The sequence below is a fragment of the Accipiter gentilis genome, chromosome 1 (assembly GCF_929443795.1).
Source record: "Accipiter gentilis chromosome 1, bAccGen1.1, whole genome shotgun sequence".
NCBI classification, from domain to species: domain Eukaryota; kingdom Metazoa; phylum Chordata; class Aves; order Accipitriformes; family Accipitridae; genus Astur; species Astur gentilis.
In genome coordinates, this window is record NC_064880.1 from 33,220,729 (window position 1) to 33,240,064 (window position 19,336).

The 19,336-nt window shown below is 40.4% G+C and overlaps 2 protein-coding genes across 4 annotated transcripts in view; one reads left to right on the forward strand and one right to left on the reverse strand.

The window, feature by feature from the left end:
• LOC126039555 (dehydrogenase/reductase SDR family member 9-like) overlaps positions 1-8,081 on the reverse strand; it is a 38,002-nt gene extending 29,921 nt beyond the window's left edge. Inside the window, exon 1 of one of the 2 annotated variants that reach the window (XM_049802876.1) lies at positions 7,475-8,081. The gene's annotated coding sequence lies outside the window, so the exon portion shown is untranslated. Of the gene's footprint in view, positions 1-1,151; positions 1,400-7,474 lie in introns of those variants that run through there. The other variant, XM_049802867.1, reaches the window with a different exon arrangement.
• The window catches only part of ABCB11 (ATP binding cassette subfamily B member 11), a 54,307-nt gene that overhangs the window by 17,908 nt on the left and 17,063 nt on the right, over positions 1-19,336 (forward strand). The window contains exons 8-20 of one of the 2 annotated variants that reach the window (XM_049802843.1): positions 539-672; positions 2,521-2,692; positions 4,490-4,614; positions 5,362-5,536; positions 8,676-8,789; positions 10,768-10,878; positions 11,821-11,946; positions 12,730-12,933; positions 14,162-14,332; positions 14,709-14,910; positions 15,596-15,674; positions 16,616-16,751; positions 18,283-18,444. In XM_049802843.1, coding sequence (XP_049658800.1) covers positions 539-672; positions 2,521-2,692; positions 4,490-4,614; positions 5,362-5,536; positions 8,676-8,789; positions 10,768-10,878; positions 11,821-11,946; positions 12,730-12,933; positions 14,162-14,332; positions 14,709-14,910; positions 15,596-15,674; positions 16,616-16,751; positions 18,283-18,444 — 1,911 coding nt within the window. Of the gene's footprint in view, positions 1-538; positions 673-2,520; positions 2,693-4,489; positions 4,615-5,361; positions 5,537-8,675; positions 8,790-10,767; positions 10,879-11,820; positions 11,947-12,729; positions 12,934-14,161; positions 14,333-14,708; positions 14,911-15,525; positions 15,675-16,615; positions 16,752-18,282; positions 18,445-19,336 lie in introns of those variants that run through there. The other variant, XM_049802852.1, reaches the window with a different exon arrangement.

Consider the following 19,336-nt stretch of genomic DNA (forward strand, 5'->3'; position numbering starts at 1 on the left):
AGTAGGCATCTCAACTGCACTGAGCCCTGTGTTTCTATTATAGAGATATTACAGAGTAATACTAGTGTAAAACTAGTATTGGAGAAGAATCACACCCTACATATTCTGTAGTAATGTGTCAATCCTTATGACTGAGATGAGCCACAAGCTTGGACAACTCCCTCATAATCTGCTAAAGGGTCATGAGGTAGGATGGCTGCCATCCCTATATTACTTACAGCTGTAGATGGAAATTTTTTTGTCCATATGACATTCATGTAACAGCACAAGTAATTTAACTTGCATCTCCTCTCAGCCTATCAGAACTGAGACAAATGCTTTATAAAAGCAGAGGCTTTATAAAATTGTTGGATTATTTAAAGATCAAAGGCATAAAACAACTATCATGTCTGTGTAGCTAGAATGTATTTTACCTGAATAATAATTTTATCAATAGCTAAATTGCTCTTTCATATTTTAGCCAAATTGCTTTTTCCCATTTGTTGGGAGTAGAAAGACTTTTTACTGCAATTTATCAGCCACATTATGCTCTCCCCAGATCTGCTTTTGGGTTATGGCTGCAGCTCGTCAGATACAGAAAATCAGGAAAGCTTATTTCAGGAAAGTAATGCGAATGGATATAGGCTGGTTTGACTGCACATCTGTAGGAGAACTGAACACCCGAATTTCTGAGTAAGTAATCTTGAAAAAACATATGCTACAGGGAAGATTTTGCACTTCCTTCCAAACACAACAGAGTGCCAATAACTAGGCATTTGACAACACCTTCTAATATAAAATACAGCTATGTTCCTGGACCAGAGACCAGGCTGATTATTTCCCCCCTCTTCAATCTGAGTGCCATAACTGTTAAGCCACAATTATTTCCCTTTTGTGTGTTTTCTGTGGGAGTTTTTTGGTTGGGTTTCGGGGTGGGTTTTTTTGCCAGCTTGTCTTATCCTTCCCTTCTTCTCCCGTGCCCCGACTTTTCAGAGTGACCTGTTATTTGGCTGCCAGTGCACACTCCCCTGAGGCTGGAGATGTGGGTTTGAACCCTCTCTCACTTCCCAGAAAGGAAAATTATGTTAGGGGCATGCTTTGCTTTAGTTGGCTTTTAAAAGAAAAGAGTGAGCCTTGCTTAATCTTCTGCTAAAGAAGGTACAAGCACCTACCTTTAGAAAGCGACCCAAGGTAGATCAAGAAACCTTCTTATCCCGGGTAAACATTTAGCCCTGAGAACAGCGGTGTTTAAGGCTTGCTCCTCTTCTTAGTGGTTCCTGTTTACAGGCTGAAGGTAGCTGCGGGGTGAATATGCCGACTCTAGATGGCTCCCTGTTCTCAGTCGTGCCTGCATAATAGTAGTCATATTTGCAGAAGATGTTTCTGTAGTTGAAGGGAATTTTTATTTGCGTTTACTCACTGCCTGGTGGTATCTATGACTTTCTGTCATGTTCTTTTTACAAAGAATTAAAGTCAAGTGTAAGTTGCTGTGAAGAATTTCTCTGGCAAAAAATAGAAACTGAGCATGTATTTGTGTAATAAATAACACTTAGTTCCCTGGTTTTTTGAACAACATGTGCCTACAAAAAAGATTCCTGACTGCAAAAAAAAAAAACATTCTCCAGAAGAAATAGAAACATGTTCTTCAACTCAATACTGTTAAATTTTTCAGTAACGGACTGTAATTTCACTTGATACATCAATGAGCTAACAACTTTGCACTTTAAACCTCGATGCCACTTGCTCCTATTTATTCCAGGAGTTCCCAGTTCTTCTAATCTCGGGGGTGAGGTAGTAGCCAAGTGCGGCAGAAGTATAATGACTGTTTTGCTTTAAGACATTTTTTCTGTGTTGGTAACGCGTAAGAGAGAACAAATGAACTCTGCAGCTGCCTAGGCGTTAAATGATGGTAACTGCTGCACCACTGTCCCCCATGTGTAGAGCTGTCATGTTTTCCCACTGCCTCCAGTGACAAAGTAGCCCCCCTCGGTTTTCCCACTCTCCCTCTCATTTGGAGAACAAACTACCTGATAGGGTGGAGAGAGGAACTGGGAGGTGGTGGAAGGTGGAACTGGAAGAGAGCTACAGCCCTCCTCCCTTTTCCTGCCCCCTCAGCAAGGCAGTGGGGTACATTCGCGGTGCCCCATGATGGGCGGATTGCCATGTCAGCTATACTGTTATTCCCTATCAGATAGCTGCCTCCAGCTGGGATGTCTCTGCCCACTCCTTTGAATCAGCTGGGGCACAGTAGTAGGAACCAGGTAGTGAATGAGTCTGCTGGCAGGATGACTTTTCCTGGGAAAAGACAGTATCTTCTCTGCAGTATTCATGCATAAAAGCCTTCTGCCATTGCAAAGGCACGTCTCTTCACTGTAGCCCAGGGTCTTCGGAAGGGCTGATGGTGGAAAGAATAGGGGTGAGGAAGGGCCATCTCCAAGGGAAAGCAACTAACCCAAATGTGGTCAAGACCTGCAACACAAATGAAAGATATGCTCTCCAATCTTCTGTTGTTTTTTTTTTTTTTTTTTTTTTTTTTCCCAGCGATGTTAACAAAATTAATGAGGCTATTGCTGACCAAGTAGCAATCTTTATCCAGCGCTTAACCACCTTTGTGTGTGGATTCCTACTGGGATTTGTCAGTGGCTGGAAATTGACCTTGGTTATCATTGCAGTCAGTCCTCTGCTTGGGGTCGGAGCGGCTGTCTATGGCTTGGTAAGTGAATTGTGAGAGGTTCATGTAGAGGTATGAGGAGCAGGGAAAGTCATGCCATAGAGCTGGGAGAATTGGTGGAAGAGAAGGCTATTTCATCCCTTTAAAGTCAAAAGAGGCAGATTATGGTTACAGGAGCCCCAGGGGTGGGGGAGGGGGAGGTGGGCTTTGCTCCTGCTTTGCTTAGTCTGATTCCCAGAATAATACGTCCTGCTTCTAAGATGGGAGTGTAAGCATACGTTCTATTGTGTCTTATGGATGGATATTATGGTTGCTAAGATCAGAACCTGGCCTACACCTTCTCTCTATTTATTACTACACAACTAGTTTAATGGTTACTAGACACAAGGCTTGATTTCTCTCTGTAGATTAGGGGCTTTTAGAGATGATCAAGTTTCAGAGCTGTAAAATAGTTGAAACCAACTGCTCAAACTTACCTCAAGCTGTCCCTGTTCCTGGCAGCTGCTGTGTCCTCTCCCAGTTGTTCCCATTGTGCTCTTCCATTTGCTCCCTGCAAACTCCCTGTCACTGTGCAGAGGAAGGACAGTGAAGAGGGAAACTGAAGGATCCTCTGCCCTCTCACCTCCTCTCCCACACCCAGCAGGGCTGGGCAGGTGCTGCTCCTCCTCTGCACTTTGTCACACTCTGCTCTTTGGTTGGGTTCAGCCTTTGGCTATCTCACTTCTTCTACGCCAGGAACTGTCTGCTATCATTTTGCTATCAAACCTCTAATGTAAGTCTGACTGATTTCTCATCTTCCAGCACTCCGTTAGCACCTTATGCTGGCTGCAGGTAGATGACATGAGTAATGACTCAGTGTGAAGTGGGAGAGCAGAATCCTGGCAGGGAATGAAATAAACCTCAAAATGCCTCTTTCCTTAATTTGCAATTTCTTTCTGAGGTCATTCCCCTTTGTGTTTGTAATTTTCCCCCTTTCCATTCTTATTTCTCTGTCCCCATTGCCTTCCTTTCACATACCCTCTGTTAAGTGTTTCCTCCTTACAAGCCTTTCCAGCCCAAGTCTTTGTCCTTTACCATAAAACATAAAAAAGAAACCGTAAAAAAACCCCAGGGTCAATCTAGCCTGTTTTCCTGTCTCCAAAAGTGGCTAATAGATGCTTGGGGTAGGGTATTTGAAGAGAGAAAGCTAACAGGGACACTTTAAAATTTCTATTGATATGTCATTCCCAAGCCAATGTGGTATCTTTATGCCGAATTGTACATGACTACATTTCCTTCCATGAATTTGAGTATTTTTTTGAGCCTAAGTAAGGTTTTGGCATCCACCGTGCTCTGGGCTGCTGTGCAGGGACCTGTTTGCTGTCGGCCCAAGAAGCAAAGCACAGTCGTGGGCATCATCTGTTTCCATTCTCCACCATCAGTACCGTTACCTGTTCTTCCTGAAGCTGGGCTCTGCCACAGTGGCCAAAGACCTGCTCTTGCCCCTTAAGCTCCCCCTTCCTCCCATCATGCACAAACCCTCAGTGTGCAGTCTGCTTAAGCCCACTTAGCAGCAGAGAGGGAGGGAGGGAAAGCAGGTGGTGTCAGCTGCTCTTTCTAGCTACCTGGGTTGGCCAAGGGGATAACTGTTCTGCAAAGCATATGCGACAGAGGTATATGCCCTAATACTAGAAGACAGAAGTCTTCAAGTGTGCAGCATGCCTAATAAAAGCCTGCTTGGAGCGGAGGAGGTGACCTCATGCAGAGCAGACAGTGCAGTGTGACAGCCAGCACTGCTTACCGCTGTCCTTGTCTGCACCTACAGTTCAGGTGTAACCACCACTTGTTATGCATTTGTAGGCTGTGGCAAAATTAACAGGCCGAGAATTAAAGGCTTATGCAAAAGCTGGAGCTGTGGCTGATGAAGTGCTGTCATCCATCAGAACAGTGGCTGCTTTTGGTGGGGAGAAGAAAGAAGTTGAAAGGTTTGTTTGGGCAAACTGTAAGGTCTCTGATTTCTTTTTCCTGTAGCAACCTAATGCTGTAATGCACTTCAGTCATGACAATTAGCATCTAAATTCTACAACAATGACCATCTGTTAACTTTGAGAATTATATGCATGTATGTTACAGAAATTTAGGTTTCAAATAACATTACATATGCAAAACCAGTTTCATAATTCAGTCAATCAGTGAAATAAAACATCAGTAATACTATCTTCAAGTCATTCCCACTTGTAAGAACATACTGTCAATTTTTCCCCTAAACATTGTCTGATATATCACTTTTGCAGCACATCTGAAAACTTTGGGTACTTTCAAGCTAAGTAAGAGAACTAGTTCCAGCAAGACATAATGATTTGATAATGTTAAGCTGCAAATTTCTCTTAAATGCGTTTAAAACATAACATGGCTGTAGGACATGCCCTGAAGTGTTGGCCAAATTCTCAAATCCTGTGTCACTCTGCTAAAGCCCCAAACCCCGTGGTGAAGTATCTGCAGTGAGTGTGGCTTTTCTTGTGCTTATTACACTAGAACACACAAGGATTTCATGATCTGGGAGCATGCTGGTTTCAGCTGTGGTCTCTCACTTCAGAGTGAGAGGTATCAACTTTATGTGGACCCGCTGTTAACTGTAGCACAGCTGGACACCTCATTTTGTTGGTCTTTGCTTATTATGAATTTTCCATAAAGTTCATTTAATCCCCTTTTATTTTTCTCTCTTTCTACAGATATGATAAGAATCTGGTGTTTGCTCAGCACTGGGGAATTCGAAAAGGAATAATAATGGGATTATTCACTGGTTACATGTGGCTTATAATTTTCCTGTGTTATGCATTAGCCTTTTGGTATGGCTCTAAACTTGTCCTTGAAGAAGAAGAGTATTCACCTGGCACTCTTCTGCAGGTACCCATATTAGCTTGATGCAACTTTTCTGGACTGTTTATTAAAACATTATTTCTGGAACACATATTTGTAGTGTTCTGGTATCCAGTGGCTCAGTGGTAACAAACACTGTATGTGTCTTTTAAAGATCATTACTCAGTATATATGTGAAAGTATGTGACACAATTGGATAAGATTAAAAGAAAAAAAATAATCCATGTTTATTTTAAAGATTTGAAATGCTGCTTACTGCAGTCAGAATAATGCTTTTGTGTGAGAGCCTGCTACGCAGTTGACAGAGGCCTGAAACTAGCTTTTCCATTTTGTGGGTCAGCATGTGGCTTCTGGGATATTGGCTTCTCTGAAGAACTTTGTGATGAAAAACCCATTTGTGGTAAAGAGAAACCTAACCAAAGAAAGTTTTATCAAATCTAACCTCTCTCTCATGAACAGTTTCTGTTCCTTTGAATCGACATTTTCTGTTGCTATTTGCCCACCCAGCTCTACAGATGACAAAGAACATGTAGACATATAGGCTGGTAGACACACACGGCTGTGACTCCTGCAGTGTATGAAAAAACTGTACTAACCTGCACGGCACTCATGCATCCACTCCTGCACACCAGATGCTTTAGACACTGATGACCTACATGCAATAAACCCAACATCTACAGATATTTTGGTTATTTGCTTTAAGCCAGGACTGCCCAAATGACAGGCTCCAGTCCAGACCCAGAGTAAATTTTTCCTGAATCTTGATAAGTCCTGAGTCTTCTGATGAGACATCTATTTCTGCTCCTTCTCTGCCTGTTGCACACCATGAAAGCTCCCAGCCACCAGCAGCATGCAGTGCAAAACTTCCTGCTAAATGGAGCTCTGAGAACATTGTAAAATTGAGTTATTCTGTTCAAGGAGGATGTCCCTCACAGGAAATCATTTGCAACTGTTCTTGACACTGGTAGTTGATACAAGGTAGTGCTGTGAAAAAACCAGAAGTGAGCAATTTCCTTGCTTGCACATGATAACTATAGTTACGGGCTTCCAAATGACAAATGGCAAACAGTGAGGAGCTACCCTGTAGACGAAAAATTGTAGCTGTCAATGGATAGACTGTCCCTTATGCTCCCCTTCCTCTCAGTTTCCAGTCTTTCTTGTACTTCATGTTTTCTACCATACACTCCTAGTCTGGCAGCGGGGAGGAGGGGAGGATTTGTAGATACAAAACATTTATATATGCTTTTCCTGGTCTCTGAAAACTGTTGTGCAGCAGCCAGACTGCACTGAGATACACTAAGCATTGCCTTCCCTCCTCCTTCTATCAGACGTACAGAACCTGCTCCCTCATGTTCATGATGGATTCTGACATGCATATAACCTACTTGTTTTGGGACTCATTCACACAAGAAAATTAGTTTGCAGTAAAGCTGAGTATAAACTTACGCATGATCTATACATCACAGTGTAGATGTTTGCAGTGCACAGTATGTGTACAGTAGATTCTTCCTCTTTAGCCACGGGGTTATTATCAGTAAACATCACTGGTGCAAGGGAGAACTGAGTCCTGTGTATTTTTGTTTCTTTCTCAACAGTAGTGTTTCCTTATACACTTTGCCCATTTATCATGACTACTGTTTGTGTTATATTCAAAAGGCTAGCTGAATGCTTGATTGCTTCTTAGCAGAATTCTCAGGTATTGCCAAACTACAACACAGGATTACATACTAGTTCTCCTAACGCTCAGGGTGAATGTTCAAACTATCAGCCACAACAAAGCAAAAAATGAACCAAAAGCCTACACCAAAGACATTATCCAAACATTTATAATCTGCTCTGCCAAACCACCTCTGTAACGGAAAAACTAAGGAGGAATAAAGCAGAGTAAATTCTAGGAAAAAAAAACATTCATTCTGTCAAGCACACCCTGGTATATTAGCACAGAGAAGAATGAGCTATACTTACCATACAATGCTGATCACTCCTCATTGTAAGAACTGGCAATTAATGCATTTGCACGTGTGTGGTATATAAGTGGTCAATAAGACTTTATCTTTTGATATTCACCATATTCCAGTGTCCTGTACTTTGAAGCCCCTGTCTCTTATCAGAATTGCCAACATTTTCAGCCATAGATGGTTCCCATCTACACTTAAGAACCTTGATAAAACCCCCTTCATAGGACATGAAGCATTAGCAGCTCTTAGGAAATTTTGAACAAATGCTTTTGGCGTTTTGGTTGATGTGCTCCAGCGTCACTTCCTTCTGATCTGCAAGGCCAGACTCCAAGGCTGAATTCTTGGAGGGAATTGTCCTCTGATACTTGATACTCTGTCCAGCTGCCTTTATCATCTGTTGGTCCTTCCAGGAAGAGTAGATGCCGTGGCTCATTTTCTCTCATGTTGTCCTAGGCTTAGACCAAAAGGGGATGCCGGGGCTTTCAGAAGAGGGTCACTAGTGAGTAATTCTTCCCTTTGGTTCTTGGCAAAGGACTTGAAACAGTGAGCACATTGGGTATGTGCTACCTGCAGAAACTGTCCACCTGCACTGATAGAATAATCTCACCTCAGTGACTTATCCAGTGTTGGTAGCAACCCTTACAGTTATTTCTCTGTGAGATGGGGAAAAAAATGTTCTCTGTAGCTGGTACTTGCTCCGGAAGTAAGTTTTGTGACTATTAGAAGAGACAGGAACTGCAATATCCAAAGGTTGTAATACGGTGTTTTAAGCTTCTTTCCGTTTTTGAATTGTTGTAGCCTCTCATCTGCTTACTGGTAAGACATCTCCAAAATAATCTACTTGCCACTGATGTTCAGTTCCAGCCCTTGTTTCAAGGCACAAGCACCCATTCAAATTGAGGTGGCTTAAAAATACATTAGTGGCACCTCATTAAATATCTGGGTGCACACATTTTTAGGCCAGGGCAAATATGAGGTAAGTTGATTTACTTCAACCTGGAAGAAAAGTTGTGAAAGACAGAGAAAAATCCCTGCTAAGATGCATTTGTTTGCTTTCCTGTGGGCTAATTATGCTCATATAGTGAATCACTGCAGCTCAGCTGATACACAAGAAGTCATTAAGCCACTGTAGTTTGATTTGCCTAAGCTCTAAACTGTAATAAAAATGTGACATCATATTTTGTTAATTTCTTTTTCTACTTCTTCAGGTTTTCTTTGGTGTTTTAGTAGGAGCTTTAAATCTTGGTCAGGCATCTCCCTGTCTGGAAGCCTTTGCCACTGGCCGTGGGGCTGCAGCAAACATTTTTGAGACAATAGATGAAGTAAGTAATGCATTTCTAAGCTGTGTCACTTGGTAGTGGAAAAATAATTAAATAAGCCTCAAGCGGTAGTAGGTTTATCTACTGTGTAAATGAGGAAAAATGAGTGCAATTAAAGAAAAATTGACTGTGCAATAGAAAGGTCTAGCAGCATGCATATGGGCTTAGAGAGGGTGTTGAACATATTTCTTAAGAAGTGGCCTGTTTCTGTATAATGAAGTTTTACCTCAGCTACTGCTGCTTCTTACTCCCATTTCTCCTTACATACAATTACTCATTAGTGCTGGCCCATAGAAAGTGTAAAGGCAGGCAGTAATAGTCACCTTGCAGCCAAACTTGCAGCAAGCATCTAGCTCCCAGCCTCCAGATGGCATCAAAAGATGTGGCTCTCTTGGCATTAGTGGCAAAGGTGGCCTCTGTCACCTGTCCCAGAGCTACCCCGAGTTAAAATGGGACCAAATGAGCACAGGCACTGGTCACGCAGCAATCATAAATGCTAATATTATCTAGACAGATAGATAAGGTTGTATGAGAAAGTCTGAGAGACATTGGCATTTATTGATGAGGATTCCTTTCTATATCTATATAAATTTAGTGGTTGGCAAAATACTGCTGATTTCTTAGCAGTACCTAGTATTTCTGGTCATTGACAAGCTTTATTGTGCTAAAAGCTGTGTAAACACATTAAAATGCTACTTTTCTTTTACAGAGCATATATAAGGGTATATAAAGAAGACTAGAGGGCTAGAAGGGCAGTGGTAATGCTAAAGGACTTTTTAGTAACCCTTCAATGTTCTATAATAACGATAACACCTATGCCTTATAAATGCACTTCATAAACTAAAGCTCTAAGATAAGCTGAAAAAGAGATGAATAAGGGAAGTGTTTTTTAGAGAAAAATTTATAAAGCACAAAGAGTTGCAACAGTAAGAATTAATCACAAAATTAAAGATAAGTCTGAGTCAGATAACCTTAGGGTAAAAAAGCAAACTAAAGTGAGATTTCATCTCTCTAGAGAAAGGGTGGCAAAATTAGATCCATCTGCTTGACACATTTGTAGATTTGTGATTAGACAGTAAAAGCACAGCTCTGCCCTGATACAGATTTTTTTCTGGCACTAAACTTATAGCTATGCTGAGGTTCCAATTTGCAGGATCAGTGAAACTTTTCTCCATAGCTTAGTAGCTGAATTTAAGAAAGATATATTTCTGAAGAGGAACCAGTCTTTTAGTTGTTCTTAACATCTTAGGACATACGCATTTCTTATATTAAAATTTCCTTCAATCTGTTAGGCTACATAAAAAATCATGCACATTTCAATTATCAAATATTGGTGTTGCTATAGTTTTGATTCCATGCTTCAAAAATCTATCCTTAGAAAATTTTATTTCTTTGCGATTCCGCAAAACTCTCTTAGTTGCCTGCTCATGTCTAGCAGCCCACAATACCCAAGGCCTGGCCAAAAGTATGTGAGACCCAAAGCACTTCAAATCAGGATTCCAGCTCTTAGGCCTGGGTGTGCAAGGATGGATGCTTTAAATGCAAAGTGGTGAAGTGTGCAGATTTTCAGCAATAGTTATTCAGTGCTGTAGGAGAATGTTTATATGAGCTAAGTAGTGCCATTTTATTCCTGAGGAGCTGGCTAAATTAACTTAGTCAAAATGCCTCTCAGTCAGCTATTCTGTTCCAGCAAAAACTAGGTGAGTGGTTGACTGTGGTAATTGCAATAAGCCTAAAATGAGAAGAAGGTGCATTCATCTTGCCCATACTATCCACTGGTGATGACTCCCCCAGCATTTTGACCTTCAATTTCATGTCCCTTGTGTGCTAGCCCTGGGGCAGAGCCTGCTGCTGGCTCTGTGCAGCCAAGTGCTGTTCAAACAGAAGTGCCATGGCTTTGTATGGTATTGGGAATATTTATCTACTGCAGCAGTGTTGGCTGTTTAACAGCAAATAAATAACACAATAAATTCTATCCTAGAAACCCGCCATTGACTGCATGTCAGAAGATGGCTACAAGCTGGATAAAGTACGAGGTGAAATTGAATTTCATAATGTAACGTTCCATTATCCCTCCAGACCAGATGTAAAGGTAATTATTCATCATCCATCCTGTGAACACAACTACTGCAAACAATCAAAATATCCTGGTTCTGCCAGCAATTTCTAGATTTTCAGTAGAGTTTGTTTTCCAGAAGCCCAGACCCTCTGTTTAAAAGTAGACTAAATAATTCTTCTATTAAAGGGTTCTTCTACTTACCATTCTGCCTATTTTACCATTCTGGCATATCTATTGCAATACGTATTCCTTGCTGCTGTACATAAACTCATAGTAATTTCAGACAAATTCACCTGCATACAGCTTCTCTTACAATCAGTTATGCACTTGTACCAACGTGCGCTAGAACAGGACACAAAGTAATAAGCTGAATGATGCAAGGATATTTTATAAAACTCTTTCATTACCCTGGGGATGCGCCATGTGACCCATTAAGATGCTAGGAAAAAGTACAAGAGCCTTGGCTGTATACCCCATTTATTTCTCTACTACTGTGTTTGAATTGACAAATTCTCGTTGGAACAGCATACTATTGGACAAGCAAATGAGTGCTATTGCTTCTAAAGACAAGCATATGAAGTATCAGATTTTTCTACATAATTTCACTATTACATTCTTAATATTTATGCTTTAACAAGCATTCATAATACATGTACAGTGTTCTTTAAAGGGGATTTATTGCCAAGTTCTCCAATAGTGTTAACTTGACTAGTTCTTAATTATGAACAACAGGAACAAATAAAGATCAAAATCTGCCTGCTTGTCATGGAAAACAGTGCTCTGCATTTATAAACTCTTCAAACAATGTGTCAAAATATTTGGCTTTCTTCTTCCTTTTTCTTCATAATATTTTTCTGAATTTCATAAAATTGCTTTGAATCTCTATTTTAAGATACATGATATACCCACTTAGTTGTATGACTGTGAGAGAATTAGAATGGATAGATTCAGTTTATTATTTCTTTTTCTCTCCAGATTTTGGATAACCTTAATATGGTTATTAAAGCAGGGGAGACAACAGCTTTTGTTGGAGCTAGTGGAGCTGGAAAAAGTACAACAATACAGCTCATCCAGCGTTTCTATGACCCCAGTGACGGCATGGTGAGTATACCAGCCTAGATTGTGTTCCTCTAGCCTTAGGGACTTGAAAGAATGACATGGTTTCTTCTGCAAGGTGGGAAGAAAGACTCCTAACTTTATTTTCTTTTTTATTTCAACAAGCAAAATACCTTCTTGTGCATTTCAGGGGAATGCTGAACAGTCTTATAAAAAATAATTATGTGAATTAAAAAACCTTAGGAGAAAATAAAAATTCAATGCTAAATCTGAGTAGAAACTATAGCTATAGATACAATAATTCAGGAGTGACAAATCATTTTCCATTCTGGAGAACACAGTATTGAACATTTAATCATTGTCCCACAATATTGCTTTGGTATATGCAATTATCATTTAGTAATGGATTGGCTAAGAATATGAATTACATCTATTAACAATCTCATTCCATTTATGTGTTCCTAGTTGGCACAAATCGCATACATGGTGACATGTATTTGAATGTATAAAAGACAAAGAACCAATCTATTGTAAACATATAATCATAATTTTGATTATTACTTTCCACCAAGTTTTTTTTCTGAGGCCAAGAAAAAAGGGGTTTTGGGAAATGAAATCAAAGAGCACAACTTCTAGGCCTAAGAACTAGCATATACTACTGCCAATGCATTGCATTATTTTATGTATGAAAGCTGTTGTTTATACTGGTCATGGAAATACAGCATCACAGGCTCTTCATTTCCATTGTGTCTTTCTTTGTCTCTGAGCTGGAGGGGATAAAGTCCCTAACTTTTTTTCTTTTGTCCATCCTTTAACTGGCTTCTGTAGATTACCCTGGATGGCCATGACATTCGTTCCCTTAATATCCAGTGGCTACGCTCACAGATTGGTATTGTTGAACAAGAGCCAGTTCTGTTTGCCACCACAATTGCAGAGAACATTCGCTATGGTCGGGATGAGGCTACCATGGAAGACATAATCAAAGCGGCCAAACAGGCCAATGCTTACAATTTTATCATGGAATTGCCACAGGTATGCTGTGCTTTGTAAAATGTTTGGCAGAATTTGATGGAAAAATAGAGAATCCTCTTGTCCCTCCCCCATTCAGCCATTTGCGCTCAGGTGGAAGGGCAGAAGATTAACACAGATCATAGGCAGCAACCTTTCCTTTGACTAGAGTTAATTAGGTCTTACTATGTGTATGCCACCACATTTAAACCCCCCCCCCCAAAACGAGAAGAATTATTTCCTCAGGAATCATATGCACAACATTCAATAACATGGTAATAATCATAGCATGATTTTAAAATATGTATTTTTCATGCTATGGAGATCTGTTTCTGCCCTGGCTCTCACTAGCCAGCATATGTTTCTGAGCAGTCTGTACTGATCCTCACAACCTCATCTCTTTGTACGAGCTCTGTAAGTTAGCTGGAGGTTCCCTTTTCCCTAGTTCCTTCCCTTATGATGACAGGGCTTTGATTAGTCCTCTGGTATCCTCCTTACAAAGCCTATATTTGATAATACTGGGCTGTTTACTTTTCTAGAATGTTATTTTGCCAAGTAGCTTCTCAAAGGAAGATGTTACCACAGTGAATCTGATTGACAGGACTGAAGTACCATTAACTAATGTCAGTACATAATTTTTATCCTCCATCTATGCATTTCCAGGCTTCCAGGAAACTATTCATAGAAAGACTGTGTAAAGGCCCCTGTTTATTTCCTGGAAATGGAGGAATAAACAAGATTTGGCTCCAGGTGACTATAATTAGCCTGGCTCTCGAGATGCTAGGCTTTATGTGTTTGTTTAATTCTCTACTTGAACCTGATGCCACCAGAATATGATGTCCATGAATCACAGACACAGTGTTCATGAGTCACAGGCCATCAGCAGACAAGTCCAGCTCTATGGAAAGTTTGCTGGTGAGTCATCTGATGGAGAGTAGGCAGGCATTTCCCCTCCATTTCAGCATTTGTTGATAGAGATGTTTTGAGCCAAACCGGAACATTTCAGCTTTTTATCAGTAAATACTTTTGATTTGGGATTGGAACCCCAGTTCAGGCAAAATTATGTTGTTCAATATGAAGGAAGTTATTTCATCAGCTCTCCTTTGAACCTGGTGCACTAACAGTGTTTGTGTCTTTCAAAGATGATATTTTTTTAAGTCTACTCCCAGGACAAATCTGAGAGACATTTTATCAATGTCTTCACCAGAAGACATTGTTACCTTTTTCATTTTCATTTTTCTCCTCCACACAGCAATTTGACACTCATGTTGGAGAGGGTGGAAGCCAGATGAGTGGAGGTCAAAAACAGAGGATAGCTATAGCTCGAGCTCTTGTGCGAAACCCGAAAATCCTGCTACTGGATATGGCTACATCAGCACTTGATAATGAAAGTGAAGCTACTGTCCAAGAAGCACTTCATCAGGTTTGCTATAGCATAGCATAAATCAGACTTAAAAGGGCAGAAATTATTTTTAATGCACTCTGCAGCGGGTGCTGCTGAATTGCAACAAAGCAGTGAGAAGATTTTCTTAATAGCTGTTTCATATGCACAAGTAGAACCTTAGTATTATTGACAGAAAATAATTTTTTCATACATTGGGACATTAACTGAAATCTATAGCTCCCTTTTCTCAGAAACAGATGCTTATCTATGGGCTATGGATGGAGTTCAAGTCAAAGTCAGCTGAAACCACTAGAAAGACTCCTGTTGATTTGACCAAACTTTAGATTACATACTATTGGTTCCAAGCATTTCTGTTTGCTGTTCTGGGAATGGAGCTGTTGTTGTTCCCTGTCAGGCTCGCCTTGGCCGCACAGCAATCTCAATAGCTCACCGCCTGTCAACCATCAAAGCTGCCGATGTCATTGTTGGGTTTGAGCATGGAAAGGCTGTGGAGAGAGGAACTCATGAGGAACTCTTGAAGAGGAAAGGGGTTTATTTCATGTTGGTGACCTTGCAAAGCAAAGGAGACACAGCCCTTAATAGAGAAGCAACAGAAAGTAAGTGTTTTGTTTTCCTTTATAAAATGAGGTAAAATTCCACAGAATGCAGATGATTTTTTTTTTTTAATGGCTGAATTTTAGCATTCATAGAAGTAATACATTGATAGCCCTGGGCAAAGTGGTTTTACTGCATATGCCTGAATGACCTTCCTACTATAGATCTGCCCTGAAACGTTAATCCTGACCTGCAACACCCATCATTTTATAGCTCCATTTAGTGCTGACAGTCCAGTTCTGCTGCATTTGAAATGCAAGCAAATGACAAGAGTATGCTGAAACCACCCTATTTGTTTTGCTAGAGGTAGATTTGAATCAAAGCGTCTGGAAATGGAGGACTAATAGAATGATCTGTTGTATTTTTGTGGAGCATCATACCTTGGATGTGATTATCTTAAAAGAAGAGAGAAATTACAGTGCTAAAATAGGGAACAGCCTTTAGCAGTCGCACCACAAGTGAGATGGTCCTTGCGTTAATATTCAGTTAACTTCACCATGTCAAATACCAATATAAAACTTGTGGTACATGTAGGTTGAGTAGCAAGGTTGTATTACATTCCTTGCCTTCTACAAAGTATTCCAGTTATGACTTGGAGACACTGCACTTTTTTGCAGAGCCACAGTGGACTTCGGTTGTATTCAATTTTAGCACAAACTGAAGAGGTCTATATACTATATTTTACAGCAGAAGAAAATAACGTGGTTGAGCCAAATCTTGAGAAAGTCCAGTCGTTCAGCAGAGGAAGCTATCAGGCCAGTTTGCGGTGAGTCTTAAAAATGATTGTAAATCTCAATATGTTTCCAGACCGCTACACTTCATCCCACTATTCCAAAATCTGAATAGTGCTGATGAATCACTTCTCTGTATGTTGTGTATGAGAAGGGCTGCAAGCATTTTGCTAAGACAGAGTTCAGTTCAGAAGAAATGGCTTGGGCAATACATTACTGATTGAAGGCCCATGGATAAATAGCAAGTCTCTTAATTTTACTCCCCTTTCTATCCATAGTACCTTCCCTCCAATTCTGGTCTACTGTGTTAATGTTCCATTTTTAATATTACTACCATACAGCCATATATTTGTATTACCTAATGCATTTTCAGTCCAGTCACTTGAAAAATGACTTGCTGTGCAATTACTTGAGAAATCAATGCAATGTACAAGGACATTTTTATTATGGCTTTTACTTGATGAAAGTTAGAGCATTTTACAAGCCAGACTGTCTTGTAGCTAGACACTTACTATTTCTTACAGGCAAGCCTGTATCAGACAAAGCAAATGAATGTCTCCTACATTACAGGGTTATGTTTTGTCAGGGGTAGAGGTGGATTGCTTCAGCATCCTTTTTTGCTGGACCAAATTACTTGATAGTGATAATGGTGAATTGACTTGGTGTGTAAACATCTTGTGCAAATATAGTAGGATACACAACAATTTTACTTAACAAATACACAGTGCAGGGTACATATGAAACATCTGAGTGGTGGTGGTGGAATACGATTTTGAAAAGTATTTGTCCCTGTTGTGGGATATTTTCGTCTCAAGATGTTGAGACAACGTAGAAAAAAGAAAGAAAAAGTCCATGGGATTCCTATGATTTGCTTCAGTGAATCCTGATTTAGTTGACATGAAAACTGCACCTGCTTTGCGAGCAAATCTTGTGTTACTGAGCTGTGAAGAACAAACCATTTATGTCCTCTTTACAGAGCTTCGCTTCGGCAGAGGTCCAGATCTCAGCTCTCTAATGTGGTCCCTGACCCTCCATTATCCATTGCAAGAGATCATGCAGAGTCTATGTATCTTATGCCTTCTCATGGAGAAGATGATGAACGAGCAAAAAAGGTCAGGTCTAATAGTTTGTTATTGAATTTTCAACTGAACAGGCTATATACTTGGTAATGATAACCTGTATATATATGCGTCTGTTATAGGAGTTGTTGGCAGATATGTACGTCTTCTTGGGTTGACCCTTCTCTCTACTTAAACAAACCACAGCTTCACTTATCCTCTGTCTAAACCCTAGACTACATTTTGATGGCTCTTATGCTTATTGGTCCCTATAACATTTCTAGCAGAACTTGACCTGTTGGTAAATTGATATATATTGTAGATTAAGTTGAAAAAGCATATTCATAAAAGCTGAAGTAACTGACAAAAAGCAAGTGCTCAGTCTGTGAGATGTAACAGCCACTCAGTGATACAAACAACACTGCTTCTTGTTCAATAAAGAGTAAATTCACTTTTGCCTCAAAATCGTTTGGAGACTTGTGTAAAGAGAGACTCTCGTTGCAACCTAACCCAGAGTCCTTTTACTGAGAGTGTCCTTGTACAATCAACTGGCATAGAAGATAAAGACAGCATACCTTAAAATTATGCAGAATATGTGGGAATATATACAGTGGGATTCCAAAGTGCTTATGAAGCTCCCTGCACCAATTTGCATGGCTACATTGTTCAGTGCAGAGAGCAGCAGTTAGAAGTTACTGTTCTTGCTATTTCTAAGCCTATTCTGTGGATAAATAGAGGGCCTTAGCGCTGTCACTCTGGTACTAGCTCAGAAGGGAGAGAAAATACAAGATGCTTCCACCCATTCCTCCTTGCACATTTCCAGCAGATAGGTCTTCACAGTGTCTGTTTTGTCTGGGCATTCCCAGCCATATGAACTGAGGGAGATGAGCAGGGCTCAGCACACTGAGTGTTACAAAAATTCTGCACAAATCAAACTGCAGGGTAGGTTATAATTTGATGATGAATATTCTGCTCTTGTTGGGAATAATTATGGGAATTCAGCATATAGTCTGAGGGTGTTTCACAGAAGGCAGGTGTAATTTGCATGCATAAAGCCTGAATGCAGCTACGCCTCTGAAATCTCTCTTGTTTTAATTACATAGCATACCTGTTAATTTGATGCAGAGTCTGATCAGTGTGTTCACCCACAATACTTTAAAATAATACTTAAGAAGATTCCATGAGTGATGCAAAAAGCCACTTGTGAGGAAGAAGTTTAAGTTTTGGCACTGCCTCATCTGGAGGCAGCAAAAAGGGAACAGCCTGTTTCAGTGGCAGAAAATCTTTAAACTGGTTGTAATTAACCTCTTAAATTGGAATCAGTAGAGCTGCACAAGGCATGAATCTCTCCCTTTTTCTCCAGGGACAGTAAAGGTAATCATTTATGTAACCCTGTCGTGACACCCTAACCCTACAAAAGAGCTCCGGACAGCAGTCAAGACCCATCATTGCCCCTTCCTGTACAAAGCTAGAGCAGCTGTTTGGGCACTAGATGACCATTTAACAGACTATTTTATCTTACTGTCAAAGGGATAACATCACTGGGGGAGTGCATTTGCTTCATAAATCCAACCTGTTTTTTTAGGAGTCTGTTGTTGTGGAGGAAGATGTCAAGCCTGTACCATTTACCAGAATTTTGAAATACAATGCCTCTGAATGGCCATACATGGTGCTTGGATCTCTGGCAGCAGCTGTGAATGGAGCAGTCAGTCCACTCTATGCTTTGTTATTCAGTCAGATTCTTGGGGTACGTTATGCTAACCTTTTAAAGTGTGTTTTAGCTCTGAAGCAGAGCGGAGTGAAGGTATGATGCAGAACTTGACATGTTTTGGGCAAATCTTTAGATCTTGTCAAGTAAATGGGGTTGGCCTACTTGCCTATGAACAATTATTCAGTAAAGATATTTATATCACTGTCATCACACTATCATTTGAGCTCTTTGAAGGGGGAGGCTCGTTAGCATTTGTCATGAGTTCTTCATCATCTCTCTTGTTCACTCTCCAGGAACTGTTGGGAGTGAGTTTTTATTACTTGCATACAGTTTATTTTAGATGAGACAAGGTGTAACTCACGTGCAGGTGCAGTGGAAAGACATGCAGAGGTTCTTCCCTGCAGAGTTTTATTCTACAGGCTTAGCCAAGCCTTTGAGAAAGCTTTGGATCAGATCCAAAAAATACTTCACTTTTTTTGTTCATATATTTCAGGCAGCTCTTTGCTGCCTGCTCCCTGCAGAATGCCCAGGGAGAGGTAGAAAATTTTAACAGGGTTCATAGCTGCCAGCAACAAGTAGACTTGCATCAACAAGTTTGGAAGACAAGCAGGACATAGGAATATGCTTTAAACCTTGGCATTCACTAAAGGATGCATTACCATCAAAATCCACAGCCTTGCTTGAAAAGAGTTCAACCATGACTGTTTTTTCCTTCAAAAACTTGCTGTAATAGAAAGAGGATGCTTCCCCTTTTGTAAAACAGCTTTTTTTGGGAAACATTTGCCAAGCTAGTGGGAAACTGGAGGGGCTGCCTGTAGAAATTCAGTGCTGCTCTAACTAATGGCAAGGAAAGTGTCCTAAATTTTTCAAGAATTAGGAGGATGGAGAAAACCCCTCTGTTGATGCTGTTTCTTATCAGGTAAAGTAA